Source organism: Salvelinus alpinus, chromosome 1 (assembly GCF_045679555.1).
Source record: "Salvelinus alpinus chromosome 1, SLU_Salpinus.1, whole genome shotgun sequence".
NCBI classification, from domain to species: Eukaryota; Metazoa; Chordata; class Actinopteri; order Salmoniformes; family Salmonidae; genus Salvelinus; species Salvelinus alpinus.
Genome location: NC_092086.1, coordinates 35,380,803 through 35,396,222, shown reverse-complemented (window position 1 = coordinate 35,396,222; position 15,420 = coordinate 35,380,803). Strand labels below are relative to the sequence as shown.

Genomic DNA, 15,420 nt, shown 5'->3' with positions numbered 1-15,420 from the left:
CAGTTGTACAACTGACTAGGTATCCCCCTTTTCCCTACAGTTCAACAAACCATGTTCTTCATTCCTACAGTACAACGACAGCCCCTTCTAGTGGTCAGAAGTGTTGTGTGCAGGACTCTTGAGTTTTTACTAACCTTGTGACCTTCTAGACAGGTCATGTGGGCAGGAGACAGGTAATATGGACCTAGTAATGAGTTCTGATGGTATGGCACGGTATGGTACAGTATGGTATGGATGATGAGTTTCTGATGTTTTCCTATTTCATCCCACTCTGAAATGTACCACGTGATTGTAATAATGATATTCTCTTCACACTCTCCACACACTGAGGGTCAGATGTCACAGTCAACCTAGAGTGTTCATCATCTTTATAAACATTTTAAAAACGCTAACTGCTTGTGATCACTTTACCCGCTGAATCATTCGAACAGTTATCTACCATGAGGTAAAGCTATCTACCATGAGGTAAAGCTATCTACCATGAGGTAAAGTTATCTACCATGAGGTAAAGTTATCTACCATGAGGTAAAGTTATCTACCATGAGGTAAAGTTATCTACCAAGAGGTAAAGTTATCTACCAAGAGGTAAAGTTATCTACCAAGAGGTAAAGTTATCTACCAAGAGGTAAAGTTATCTACCAAGAGGTAAAGTTATCTACCAAGAGGTAAAGTTATCTACCATGAGGTAAAGTTATCTACCATGAGGTAAAGTTATCTACCATGAGGTAAAGTTATCTACCATGAGGTAAAGTTATCTACCATGAGGTAAAGTTATCTACCATGAGGGAAAGTTATCTACCATGAGGGAAAGTTATCTACCATGAGGTAAAGTTATCTATCATTTGGTAAAGTTATCTACCATGAGGTAAAGTTATCTAACATGAGGTAAATGGGGCAGCAGGTAGCCTAGTGGAGCGTTGGGCCAGTAACCGAAAGGTTGCTGGATCAAATCCCCGAGCTGACAAGGGAAAAATCTGTCGTTCTGCCCCTGAGCAAGGCAGTTAACCCTCTGTTCTCCGGGCGCGGAAGACATGGATGTCGATTAAGGCAGCCCCCCCGCACCTCTCTGATTCAGAGCGGTTGGGTTAAATGCGGAATACACATTTCAGTTGAAGGTGTACAGTTGTACAACTGACTAGGTATCCCCCTTTTCCCTACAGTTCAACAAACCATGTTCTTCATTTCTACAGTACAACGACAGCCCCTTCTAGTGGTCAGAAGTGTTGTGTGCAGGACTCTTGAGTTTTTACTAACCTTGTGACCTTCTAGACAGGTCATGTGGGCAGGAGACAGGTAATATGGACCTAGTAATGAGTTCTGCACCATAGACACATCGCAGTGCACCACCTACAGTGCAATAAAGCATAACACTATTATCAGACTGCCCCACCAGTAGGAATCAGGTCAAGTTGTCATCCTACTGGAGGCTCTACATGGGGGAAAGGAACATTTATTGAAAATATTTAGACTTTTTAATTTGACTGCCTTAAGTTGTAGACAAAAAATCTAGTTTCATGTTCACAAAAAGTTACAATATTTCTCCAACAAACGAGATGCGTTTATTCTTGCTCCTCCTTGTGACGTAACTTCCATTTATGACTCAACAAGTCTTTCCCGCCTTGGTTTGCTTTTCACCGACAGACTGAAACTCAGCACTTAGCAATAAGTTGTTTGGAATAAGGGGCCACCATGTATATTTCTTATCTATTTGGTTTCTTATTGACAATCCCCCTGTTAATTCAAGGTAAGAACATTGTCTTGGCTTTGTATTTTTTTCTGGGTGCTGCTGACGTTTCATATGTTTTAGTCTCCCCAAAGCCCGGAATTCCTGACACATATTTTGTGTAGTTGGTTTAGCTTTTTCGATGTCTTGAGTGTTTGCTTATCTCTTTGCTATTTGCTGTTCTCTTGGAAAAGTTAAAATTCTCAGGAAAGAAATATTGCAAAATACAAATTCTCCCTCAACTAGTATTTCTACAATATGGCGTTGGCAGTAAAGCCTTTTTTGGGCGTTGGCTACAGTACCAGCACTGTTACAGTATTTCTTTGGTTGTGAGATGTCTCGCAAACTATATCTTTATATGTGGCTACAAATAGTGATGCAAACATGATCATATGCTATTGTCTTTGTAAAGCAGGCTGCTTCTTCTGGACATTTGTATCTCTTCAACAGCAGTAAATAAAGATATGTGCTGTAGAAGGCTGTGGTAATTGTTTTTCAACATACATGATCTCTTCCTCCTTTTCTCTGCAGGCTGTTGGGGTGGAGAAGAAACCAAGAATGTTAGTTGTGCAAGCCTCCGAACTGAAAATGCTTACAAATACTGTGTAAAGGAGAAGGAGAAACCTAAATGTGTGGAGTGGCAATCCGTGGATTCCAATAAGGTAAGATATCTGTTTATTGTATCTCACAAGACTCTCGTGACTACAACTACATATGATGTACAACTTTCAAACTGGGGAATCAATATGATTCACAGGCTTCACTATCAGACTACTGTAGAATCAGAAATAGGACTGTCTTTCACACTTCAGGGGAGGCAGGTAGCCTAGTGGTTAGAGTGTTGGGCCAGTAACCTAAAGGTTGCTGGATTGAATCCCCAAGCTGACAAGGTGAAAATCTGTTGTTCTGCCCCTGAACAAGACCCACTGTTCCCCAGTAGGCCATCATTGTAAAAAATGATTTGTGCTTAACTGACTTGCATTGTTAAATAAAATAAAAAAATATAGACAGTAGATACAGTTTAATGACAAATGTATTCAAACATGTAGAATGTTGTTTTTCAGTGATAGATGTCTAACTTTGCTTTTGTATTTTTTCTTCCACAGACGTCTACGTGGCTTGCTGAACTTTGCCGACACAAAAACACTTCACATGCACCCAATGTGATTGATGTCAGCTACTCCTGCATCACCCTCCTGCAGTGTGTCAACGTAGACCACACTGCCATAAGTGATCGGTCTGTGAGTATGGCTATTTATCACTGCAGTTTAGGCTATGTATAGTTACCTTGTAAACTACAATACCAGACCAAACATTCCAGTTGCATGTTAATAATTTGATATTGATGTTATCATATTTCAGGAGCATTTGACCCATTTCATTGTGTCTGGTGCATCAGGTGAGATGTGTATATTGTTTTAAAAGTTTGAGAACACGTGTTTTTTTCACATATTCACAGTGTATATATATATATATATTGTGTTGTTCTAGATGAGCCAAAGAAGCCTTTGGAGAAAGAGCCTGACAGTCAGAATACAACTGCAGGTGAGTGTTCCTCTGTAACAACAGAGCAGATTATATTGAAGGAGAGCTGTTGTTTCCACTGGTTCTCTGTTGGGTAGTCATCAAATGATTCTCAGTTATAAATGTCATTAACTATGTCTTTCATTTTATTTATAAGATGATGTGAAGCAGGATGTCGACAATGAAAACCCCAACCATGACAACACTCAGACTTGGCTCTTCCCAGGTGAGTGAGTCCACGTGATCATTGTGTGGTACAGTAACACTCTCTTATTAAGCTTAAAACCATGAAATAGTTGAAACAATATCATAGTCATTATTAATGGGCAAAACTGTGTTCAACCATTTAAAATATTATTGCATCTCTGACAAGCAATTGTTGCAGTCAAATTCCACTTGACCGTTGAGTAGCCCACCTGGCTGGCATGACAATGAACTGTGCGAAAAGTGTCCTCCATTTGCAATTCAAGTGCATAGTGTTTCTTACCATGCCCCTGTTCTGACAGGGGCATGATAATGGCCCATTCTAAATCACAAAACTAATTTAAAATATATATTATTTAGTTAATGTAAAGACAAGATTAAATTGAGAATAGTCTGATGGGAGAGAATAGTATCACTTGTGAATGATGCCCAGCGTGTGCAGTCTATAAGGCAAGAAAAGGTGCTTGAATTTTTTGGTGACTTTTTCAAATCAGAGTTACATGTATCATGTAGCCTATAACCCATATGTATGTTTTGATATGGTTTTCTTTCCTGGATTTATCGACCGATGGCCTGTAAGGTCCGGAAAGATACAGTATATACATGTTTTGTCCAGTATTCAGCCCAACTAAAAAGCTTCGACTTCTGGAGAACACAGAATCCAGTAAATATCTATTTGAGGATCAACCATCCATCAAATCTTCAGTAAGAAATACTTTCCCTGTATAATGCTGAATATTATTGTTGATACATTTCAAAGTTAAACAAATGACTTTACACATTAACACAATACATCAAGATCAAATCAGAATGGCTGCTTCAGTTCCAAGTCTTCTCCAGCGATGTCTAGAAAAATGGGACCTGGAGAAAGGTTGTGGGACGAAATGCCTCATAGGTTTGACCTATTTATATCATGGAGAGAGAAATCCTGACAAAGGAGGAGGCCATAGCCAACACCATCAAGGAGGAGGAGCTCTACCACAGTCTCATACAGGAAATTCATCCAAACCACGTGCACTCTGGCATATATACCTTCTCAGGAAGGAAGCAAGGGGGAAGCTTCTGATCAGAGGAATAACAGTCAGAGGAAAACATGTTGAGTTCAAAGAGAACAATCCTTTCAGTTTGAAGTCGTGCATGGCTGACCAGAACTCAATTCAAGTTACAATTAAAAAACCACCTGAATCAGCAGTTGATAGTGTTGTGACTGAGTTTCTGGCTGAAGCTGTATGCAAGGAGGTGGGGAGGGTGAAAGGCACATGATAAGATACAAGGGTCAACTCACAAACTCCTCCAATGGAGATCGTTTTGTTTATGTTGAAACAGCCCCCATCACTTCCATAACACAGACTGAAAAGACTGGCCCTCATTTGATCAAAGTATTTTAGGATTTTAACAATTTAATAAATTGTTGTGTGTTGCATTTATATTTTTGTTCGGTATAAGAGACAGGGCATTGGGTGAGGGGTTATCCCACCCTGGAGCTCCAGTATTCCATTGGCTTGAGGGTGTAGATGTGTAAATCAAACCAAGGTTGCAATTGGAGTGATATGATTATAACTACAACTTCACACCAAGTCCTTTAAAATATTTTGCATGTTTGATTACCTATTCAAATCAAAATGTCCTTGTGCACGTAGTGTTCATCTAACTCCATGTCTTTATAAATCACAACTTTGAACACTTTGAGCAACGAGGCACAATAAATAAAGGTACAGCCCATATCAGTTACCTATTGAGAAAGTTATACCAAAGACAGTACAGTATGAAGATAGGCTAAAATTGCTTCTTCAACAGAAATCCCTGATCACACTTGAAGGTGATGTCATGGCGACGTTGGCTAGCTAAGCTCATGCACAGAAACACGTCATCGGGTCTAACGGTCGTCTCGTGCCATGTGCAGGCCGCCAAATCAAAGGCACTCTTTTGATATAAAGTCATTTTTTATGAAAATAGTTGGAGGAATAACATGTTCAAATACTTAAGACATTGGCTCAAATCTAGGTTGTGCATTTGAATTTCGAGAAAATTAACAGCTAAGGAAGAATTTTTCTCTTCTCTCATTGACTTCTCAAACCCGAATCCCCGGCCTGGTCTACTTAGTCTGCTTAGCAAGCGTTCCCGCGATGTTGCGTATCAAGGTTTAGAAACTGTGGTGATACAGTCACTTATAACTCCTCCTGTTTTCTAAACGGAACTTACTGAAGCAGAAAGAAGAGAAGTGAAACTTGTTTTACAGAACCAGCAAGCAAGAGGCAGCTCTAAACAGACCACAGACTAAATGTATCCATTCAGCCGGGTTGTTTTTTTGGTGCTCCAGTATCAAGGTAAAGACTAAGTTGAAACAGTATTTGCACTTTAACATTGCTACATTGCTATAAAACTCCCTGAAGGCAGAAAGTTCTCTTACTGTATTGTGTCACCTGGGCGAGGTCGGCTAGCAACCCGTTAGCCTCATACACAACCTGTTTGTACCTGTGATTTGTTTAACTGTATTAGGATCTCAAACATTGGAAGCTGCAGTCTATCTCTATTTCATTGTGTTTGTGTTTAAGGACGTTTGTTAGTAACATTAAAGTAATGTTACATAGAAAGTTGTACTAAATGAATGTCTTCTTCTGTAGCTTACTTAGCATGCTCTCCCATCAAGAAAATGGACAGGTGTGAAGATTTGAGGACAGGAAATGGATATCTGTACCTATATGAAACTCCGGCTGGATCTAGAATTGAGGTGTACTCAAACAATGTTAGTGGTGATCTTATGGTTTTATTCAGGATTTGTACTACAGACCTTGTCTTGATTCTCCACCCTTCCCCCAAGTGCACACTTGCAAACTTCCCGACATGGATTTCACAATGTTGGAAAGTCCCTGCAGCGAATGTTTACACCCGTTCCAATGCTTTTAACAATGGCGGGAAGTGTGCAAGTGTACACTTTGGGGAAAAGGGTGTAGAATCAGGACACAAACTGTATATGTTGGTATTTTTTTAGATAATATGTACTGTGTTGTATGACAAAACAGGGCTTTTTGATTCAAACCTGAATTCAATTCTTTATTTTCTTATGTGCTTTCCCACAGACTCCAATAGCCTACCGTGGCATGAACAAGCCTTTTGAAGCAAATTTTTCTGATAAGGTGATAAGAGTGAACAACAGTGCTGTCATCCTCTCTGAATGCCTGAACCTGTCATTCACATTCTTTCATGTTCTCCAGGTGAGTCCTGTTATTATTTCACACAATTGAGATGATTTGATTGTAGAAAATAATTTTAGAGATACTTACTTCCCCTGTGTCTTCTCTTAAGGGCAAGGTTGAGGAGTGCCATTTGCATTACATTGTTACAGGTAAAGAATGATTTTCCTATTTTCTTTCTGTTACGTACGCCTCTGAGAAGAGGGAACGCAACTCCCTGCTGCAACTCAACTCCCTGTGAAGTGCAAGAGGTATGGACTGTAGGCGTGAGTAAGGACGACAAAGGCAGATTTTACCGTTACTAGGATTTATTTCCTTACGGTAATATGGGGAAAAGGGGCTGGACGGAACCAAAGCAAAGAAAGTAAATATCAAAACTTCCCCCTTTCCTATCTAACCTGCCTACCCACTACTTATCTATCTTAGCACCACCTGGTGCCCTAACCAAAATACAGGGGGTGGTCCGCCCAGGTCTTACCTAGTGTGCCTAGACAATGAATATACTACGGGTATATGTATGCCCGCGGGCCTCTTGCCTAAGCACTCCCAAAGTGCCTTCTCCTTCCCCCCTGGGAACAAATGAAACAGAACAATCCAAACAATTTCAATAATCAAAACACTGCGTCCTATTGACACACAAAAGACATAACCAATCAACCAATACAGGTCACACTAATCATCTCCCTCTGAGAACAACCAATACAGTATATCACCCTCAGCCTCCTCTCTCAGCAATGATCTCCCAGTTATCATCTCTTCTTCCTGAACAGAACTGGCTTTTATATAGCTTCAGGAGTCTAATTGGATACAGCTGCATCTTGACGAGGGGGCGGGGTCAGCTCTCTAATCATCCATTAGCCATTGAGTCGACCAATCAGCTGGTTGGGGAGTTCAGGAATTTCTCCTGAAACACACACTCAAATACAAATCACAACACAGAAACTGGGGAACGTAACACTTTCATTTTAAACTTCTTGCACTTTCATATTGGTACACATATCCAAGGCAGTTAACGCTAATTTCTCTGGATAAGAGCGTCTGCTAAAATGTAAAAAACGTAGACTGACAATTCAGCTGACATTTTAATTTACAATCCGACTGGGTGAGTACTCTAATATTAGCAAACTAATATCACCTCTTTGTCTGATCTTTGTCTGTAGAGAGGGAGCATGAGGCTGTGACAACTATCAATCTGATTGACAATCTGACTGACACCTCGGACAACACATCAGGTAAGTACTCTTAACTAATATAAAGACAGCTCATTACTGTCTATAGCATCTCCGTCTGTAATAAAGTACATATTCAATTGAAATGACTTTACTCTCTGATTAAACTCAGGAAATGGAGACAAAGCCAAAGTCACTAGCCACACAAAGGAAATCACTGGTGAGTGTTTCCATATTGTTTCTTTTGTTTGACATTCTACTGTCACCACAGCTTCTTCTTCTTTTTCTTCTGAAGCCTATTATGGACAAATGCGATAAGACAAACAAACCCCTAACTAAATCAGCAAGAGTTTTGAACACTCTGGGTTCAGAATGTGGACTAGTTGATGTCTGGCGTGAGATCAAACCTCAAGCCAAAGATGATACTTTTCTAATGTACCCAACTCATATTCCAGAATAGACTACTTATTTTTTCCCAAAAGCTATCTGCTGTGAACAGTTGCTCTATTGGTACGTTTGACTTATCCAATCATGCCAAAATATATTTATCTGTGAACCTGAGCAGCTTTGTTCCTCTATCCAGAAATTAGAAACTTAATACATCTCTAATGGCAGATAAAAATTTCAGAGCAGAAATGCATTGTGGGATTGTTACATTACAATCCCACATACAAGATAATAGTGACCCTACTGTATTTTAAATGCTTCCACTATATGGGAGGTGGCAAAACCCACCCGAAGTGGTAAAATTATTTCATATACCTAATTTAAAAAAAATAACAGTGAGAAGTTGTGTGACATTAAAAGAGATGCGAACAATTGCACAAAAGGTTTTCTACTGAGAATTGGAGGAATGTAAATCGTGAAGCAAACTAAATCTTTAACAAACTCGCCATATCAATGATAACATGTTCCATGTTAGACAAAAACATATGAAAATGATAACCAAGTAAGCTCCTTGCCTATCAATTAAAAAAGGAGCAACCAGAATGCATGTTACACTCACCTCTTTAGCAAAATTAAAGACCTCATCCGTTGGTCCACTCTCCCATAACAATGATGGGAGGATAAACATAATAATGGTCAAACCTGAGTATGGGGTCTGGGTCTGCCCAATTTCCAACTTTACTACTGGTCAGCCCAAACTCACAAATTGTTGTCTGGGACTTTGGGCAGATATGACTCCCTATGGGTTCAGATTGAATATCAATCTAGCCATCCTTTACCTCTGAATCAGTTTCATCATATTTGTGATGACAGTAAGTACACATTAATGGCATAGGCAGACTATAGAAAGCACTTGGGTATTTCAAACCCGTTTTTTAAATATGCTCCTATTTCTTGTTGCCCAATGTGTTCTTAAAAGTCGGCCTTCATAATTGGTGCCCGCTGGGTCATAGGAGGTTCGCAGACTTGTTCCATAGTGGATTAAAAACAATGAAGGGATTTATCCAAATCCATCCCGAATATAACATCCCTGGTACACATTTGTTTTAAGTGCCCTCAAATCAGAAATGTTATCTTTATATTTATCAAAGAATTAAAGCTGAGATCTCAGTTATCAGAAGTTAAGAATTAATAACCACATCTATATTAGCAAGTAATACATGCTAAGATGTATTGTACATTATCCAAACATTATGAATCCTCCTTTGTTTCACTTCAAAGGATGTGGGGAAATGACTTAGGCACGGAATTTGATGAGAAGGTATGACTTGAGATCTGTAATAAGATCCACTTCCCATTCACTAGTCCCAATATTAAGGAGACTAACTACAAATGAATGTTCATGTGTTAGCTTACCTTTGTTGAATTAAACTGTATGTTCCCAGACACCAAATTGCCTAAAATGTAAGACAGAGAAAGTACTTTTTTCCATTTATTCTGGCATTGCAATAAGCTAATGGATTTCTGGCGCTCTATTCATACAGCCACTCAGATCATTTAGATATGGTATTGGTACAATCCAGTGGCGGTTGGTGCTGTTTATGATGAGGGAGGACGATAAACATTTGTATGGGCCTTATTTCTATTACAGCATATTGGATGACTGTCATTCATATTCCATTCACCCAGCTCAATGTAACATCGATAGATTTAGGCTCCTACATGATACTCTAATTTTCCCTATAGCCTTTATGAATTTGCTACAACCTAGCATATGAATGAAAGTTTACAATGTAGGTGCACAGGTCGAGATACATTTTAGTAATCAAGATGACAGACACATTCAATATAATTTCATATTAATAAAAATATTGTAACCTTCAAAACATGATCCTTTTTTAGATAAAACTATACTAAATATATTCACTTCATTGCAAAACAGTGAATATATTTAGTATAGTTTTATCTAAAAAGGATCACTTTTTGAAGGTTAAAATATTTTTATTAATATGAAATTATGAGGAGGATGGTTCTCCCCTTCCTCCTCTGAGGAGCTTCCACTGGTACAGTACCCAAGCCTTTACCTCCTTAATCAAATGCTGAATACTGCGCTTGATTCAGACAAGATAAGGTTGCTGACAACTTACTTTGCAAATAAATGTATTCTTGTGTGTTGGAAAAATGACAACCCACCCACTTTTCATCTGTGGCTTAAACAAGTTGCAAACTTCTTGCCATTGGAAAAATGAATAATGGACTTACAGAACTGCAGATCCACATTCTTGAAAGTATAGTTTTTTATTGAAAAAAGCTCTTAAAATAGTACTTCTATTTCATATTTTATCTACATTTATTGCACTAGTTGTTTGAAAATCTCTGAAAATGTGTCTGCATTAACAACACTAACAGTATTATGATATTACAGTATATCTGCTGCTATCAATAGCTAAGTTGTAATACTAACTGCTTTATTTAGTTTGTATGGAATGTATTTTCTGTTAGTCTTTATAATTGTTTATTTATTATACAGTTGAAGTCGGAAGTTTACTTAAAACATAGCCAAATACATTTCAACTCAGTTTTTCACAATTCCTGACATTTAATCCTAGTAAAAATTCCCTGTCTTAGGTCAGTTAGGATCACCACTTTATTTTAAGACTGTGAAATGTCAGAATAAGAGTAGAGACAATTATTTCTTTCAGCTTTTATTTCTTTCATCACATTCTCAGTGGGTCAGAAGTTTACATACACTCAATTAGTATTTGGTAGCATTGCCTTTAAATTGTTTAACTTGAGTCAAACGTTTCGGGTAGCCTTCCTTAAGCTTCCCACAATAAGTTGGGTGAATTTTGTCCCATTCATCCTGACAGAGCTGGTGTAACTGAGTCAGGTTTGTAGGCCTTGCTCGCACACGCTTTTTCAGTTCTGCCCACATATTGTTTTATAGGATTGAGGTCAGGGCTTTGTGATGGCCACTCCAATACCTTGACTTTGTTGTCCTTAAGCCATTTTGCCTCAACTTGTGAAGTATGCTTGGGGTCATTGTCCATTTGGAAGACCCATTTGCGACCAAGCTTTAACTTCCTGACTGATGTCTTGAGATGTTGCTTCAATATATCCACATAATTTTCCTACCTCATGATGCCATCTATTTTGTGAAGTGCACCAGTCCATCCTGCAACAAAGCACCCCCACAACATGATGCTGCCACCCCCGTGCTTCACGTTTGGGATGGTGTTCTTCGGCTTGCAAGCATCCCCCTTTTTCCTCCAAACATAAGGATGGTCATTATGGCCAAACAGTTCTATTTTGTTTCATCAGACCAGAGGACATTTCTCCAAAAAGTACGATCTTTGTCCCCATGTGCAGTTGCAAACCGTAGTCTGGCTTTTTTATGGCAGTTTTGGAGCAGTGGCTTCTTCCTTGCTGAGCGGCCTTTCAGGTTATGTCGATATAGGACTCGTTTTACTGTGGATATAGATACTTTTGTACCTGTTTCCTCCAGCCTCTTCACAAGGTCCTTTGCTGTTGTTCTGGGATTGATTTGCACTTTTTGCACCAAAGTATGTTCATCTCTAGGAGACAGAACACGTCTCCTTCCTGAGCGGTATGACGGCTGTGTTGTCCCATGGTGTTTATACTTGCGTACTATTGTTTGTACAGATGAACGTGGTACCTTCAGGAGCTTCTAAAGCCATGACATAATTTTCTGGAATTTTCCAGACTGTTTAAAGGCATAGTCAACTTAGTGTATGTAAACTTCTGAACCACTGGAATTGTGATACAGTGAATTCTAAGTGAAATAATCTGTCTGTAAACAATTGTTGGAAAAATTACTTGTGTCATGCACAAAGTAGATGTCCTAACCGACTTGCCAAAACTATAGTTTGTTAACAAGACATTTGTGGAGTGGTTGAAAAACGAGTTTTAATGACTCCAATGTAAGTGTATGTAAACTTCCGACTTCAACTGTATATCAAAACATGACATGTTTTGTTCCTTTACATGATACTTCTATAGCACAGTTTAACAGGATCTCAACAAAGACAGCTTTTTGTTTTTCAGCTGGTGTTCTGGTTATCTTGGTTCTGCTGCTGGGCTTTACTGGTTTCTTAGCGTACAGATATGGCTACATTCCTTGGAGAAACAAACATCCGTGAGTACCTTTCATGACCTGCAGCAACAATAGTGCTCAGAGTGTACAGCCAGTCAGCTGAGCTGTCCAAAGTTAATTCAGAGAGGATAAACTTATGACTTAGGACTGAACGCAACCTTTCCTTTGTTCATCACACACCACATCAGATTTCCTCTTGCACAGCTAGCTCGGCTGGGTCGGGACTACCTTAACACCAACAGGGAAAACCAGAGGTGAGTCAGACTCAGTCAACATGAGGACATTTTTAGTAGTTACGTGGTTTAATGTGCTGAAGTGTTTCATGATACATGACTAAATATCAGTTATCATGCCAGACAACAGCTTAGAGCAGCAAGAAGGAAGACGTGTTGTTGTTTTAACTTCTCTAAGGGACAACGGAGATCCTGATGATCCAGCTGCTGAGGACGCTGAGTCTCTCCGATCTGTGCTTGTCGTTGGCAGGTTAGACAGCCTATCTATTGAATGTAATGTTTATGCTCCTACTATACTTCATGTCTTCCTCAATCTATAACTGCATTTGTCCCTTTGAACCATCAGGGACCAGGGGGATGGGGTGGAAGAGGAGAGGGGGCCACCACACAGTCAGGAGACACATGTTGAGTCCTCTCTGCTGAATGGGCATCTTGTGAACAGGTTAACCTTTCTCTGAGAAAGACCCTCATTACTTCATTACCGGTTGGGTCTCATTATCCTCAGTCAGAGCTGATCCCATGAGTCATTGATCCCACAGGTTCAATGAAGGACCAGTTTGTTTAACACATGATCCTTATATTCTAATACCTGTAATACCTAATGAGCATGGTAAATGCTCATGCATGTTAAAAAAATGTTTAGCAGTCAAGGAGAGAGAGGTGAGCCAAGCGAGAGGTTCGTTCAGCCAATGGGCAGTGAGGGAACAGATACTGAATTCTCTCAGAAGAGACATGCTGGATTTCCTCTGGTGAATGGAAACCATAAGGCCAGGTAAACTTTACCACATGATGAATACCTTGATAGATCTTCATTGAATGATACAGATGTAGGATCTTCATTTGAGTCAGTTTGCTACAGCAGGAAAATAATCCTGCAGCAACAGGAATGTGAATTGTTATGTGGGTTGATACATTTTTCATGAGGGCAAATCAAATCGGTCATTTTAAAGTGGAAATTACCAACTTTAGAAGCCTTTTAAAACGTTGAATACACTACAAGTTTGCATTTCCTGCTGTGCAGCAAAATGCTCAGCAACAAAAGAGTGATCAAATTAAGATCCTACATCTGTAATCTCACAATGGGTCATGTAATAACGTTTGTCTTGTGGTGGATCAATGATGATGTCAGGTAAACTTGACTACATATTGATACATCCACAACTCATTGGGTATAATGTCACCAACCCCATTTTCCCACGGTTCATGTTAGCCTCTGTCTCTTTAGGGGACAGTATTATGGTGGATCATGAATGTGAATGTTGATGTCTTATTTCTCCAACAGGGTTAACGATGAGACTAAGGAAGTGACTTCTGGTGCACAGAGTCCAGGACCTCCTCAGATTAATGGAGGACCTCCCATGTCTGACAGGTGATATTGTAACTATTGCTAAAGTAACACTGTTCTGAGCTTTTTGTCCACTGTATTTTAATTGTAGGTACAGGATTGTATAATAGCCATGTTTCCTGATCCAGCCTGTCTTACTGTGTTCTGTGTCTAAGGTTGGAGAACAACCATGTTGGTCAGCGGATGAAGAAAACTGCTCTGGTGAACAAGCAGGACCAGGACTGGTTAACAATGGCATGAAGCCAGTTGAAAATATATAGCATATAAGATGAAACTAAGTGTAAATATAATAAAATATAACATGATATACACTGTAATATAGAACAGTATAATATAATATGACATTATATAATATCGTAACACTTACTTGAAGCTGCTTCTTGTATAGTGTTATATATTCTAATGAATGCATTCTTAACAACATGAATGATGCATTAATGCATACATAGGACATAACTGTATAGTAAAATGCTAGTATAATACTGTGCTGGTAAGCTGCTAGCTGTGGGGTTGCCCCCAGCTGTGGTTTCTGTTATTCAGAGAATCTACGCTCAACTGTGGTTCAAATCCATAGTTTTTAGCTTAGTTGTTACCGTAAACTAGCACTTCTTAGAGACAAAGTTATGGAAAATGCTGTATAACTACTTACCATTCTGAAGTGTAACAGTCAGGTTTTTATGTAACAATTGTTAATAGCTTTTTTAATGTTTATTTATATATTTGTTTGATTTTATTGAATTAGTATGACTAATGCTTCAATGACCATGCATTATTTTACCCTCCCGTATAGAGGGATATTATTTTACCCTCCCGTATAGAGGGATATTATTTTACCCTCCTGTATAGAGGGATATTATTTTACACTCCCGTATAGAGTGATATTATTTTACCCTCCCGTATAGAGGGATATTATTTTACACTCCCGTATAGAGGGATATTATTTTACACTCCCGTAAAAAGGGATATTATTTTACCCTCCCGCATAGAGGGATATTCTTTTACCCGCCCGTATAGAGGGATATTCTTTTAGTGACTAAAACATTTTCCATTATTTGTATCCAAAATATATTTAATTAAATCATATAATTTTCTTCTCATACCGCATGCTGTATTTTCTTCAAATATAATTGGAGCACAGAGACACCCTTTAGGAGCGGAAGACAATCTGCTCATCTCTAATATCCTACTTGGATGAGAAAGGTAATGCAGAGAGGTGTGAAACAGAGGACACTACTCTGTAGCAAACACTAACAGAGAGGAGAGAACACTGTGGTGCCGAGATGGGGGGGGATAAAGGAGAATCATAGCCTACTATCACTACCTTGACACATACTGTATAATAGAGGAACACAGCTAAATCCAAACACTTGAGGGCAGTAAAGAACCAGGAAGAACCCAGTGACATCACCAGTGCTGGTTCAGTCTGAGTTTAATAGCTGACTGTCTATTATTACAGCGATGTTAGGTTCTGTGGGTGATGTGTACTACTCATGCCATCTCAGAGTGCCCAAAATGGCCACTAACCTT

At 39.1% G+C, this 15,420-nt stretch overlaps 1 protein-coding gene across 2 annotated transcripts; it reads left to right on the top strand.

Annotated features, from left to right (window-relative positions):
• The first annotated feature begins 1,589 nt into the window (after positions 1–1,589).
• LOC139574198 (uncharacterized) lies at positions 1,590–14,990 on the top strand. 2 transcript variants are annotated; one of them, XM_071398559.1, is made up of 18 exons: positions 1,590–1,744; positions 2,255–2,385; positions 2,830–2,964; positions 3,086–3,122; positions 3,215–3,268; positions 3,405–3,473; positions 6,076–6,197; positions 6,532–6,666; positions 6,758–6,797; positions 7,806–7,877; positions 7,987–8,034; positions 12,267–12,357; positions 12,504–12,569; positions 12,727–12,798; positions 12,895–12,990; positions 13,195–13,320; positions 13,831–13,917; positions 14,049–14,990. In XM_071398559.1, the coding sequence occupies exons 1-18, from the start codon at positions 1,690–1,692 to the stop codon at positions 14,131–14,133; spliced, it is 1,521 nt and encodes a 506-aa protein (XP_071254660.1). In that variant the 5' UTR covers positions 1,590–1,689; the 3' UTR covers positions 14,134–14,990. The 2 variants fall into 2 exon arrangements, with proteins under 2 accessions (XP_071254660.1, XP_071254651.1); XM_071398550.1 differs by having other exon boundaries at positions 13,192–13,320.
• Positions 14,991–15,420: the final 430 nt, after the last annotated feature.

Bases quoted from the DNA above. Each gene is read 5' to 3' on its own strand.
- LOC139574198 (XM_071398550.1), top strand. From the start codon at position 1,690: ATGTATATTTCTTATCTATTTGGTTTCTTATTGACAATCCCCCTGTTA. The intron at 12,358-12,503 runs GTGAGTACCTTT...ACACCACATCAG, and splicing joins CCTTGGAGAAACAAACATCC to ATTTCCTCTTGCACAGCTAG. The intron at 12,570-12,726 runs GTGAGTCAGACT...AACTTCTCTAAG, and splicing joins ACCAACAGGGAAAACCAGAG to GGACAACGGAGATCCTGATG.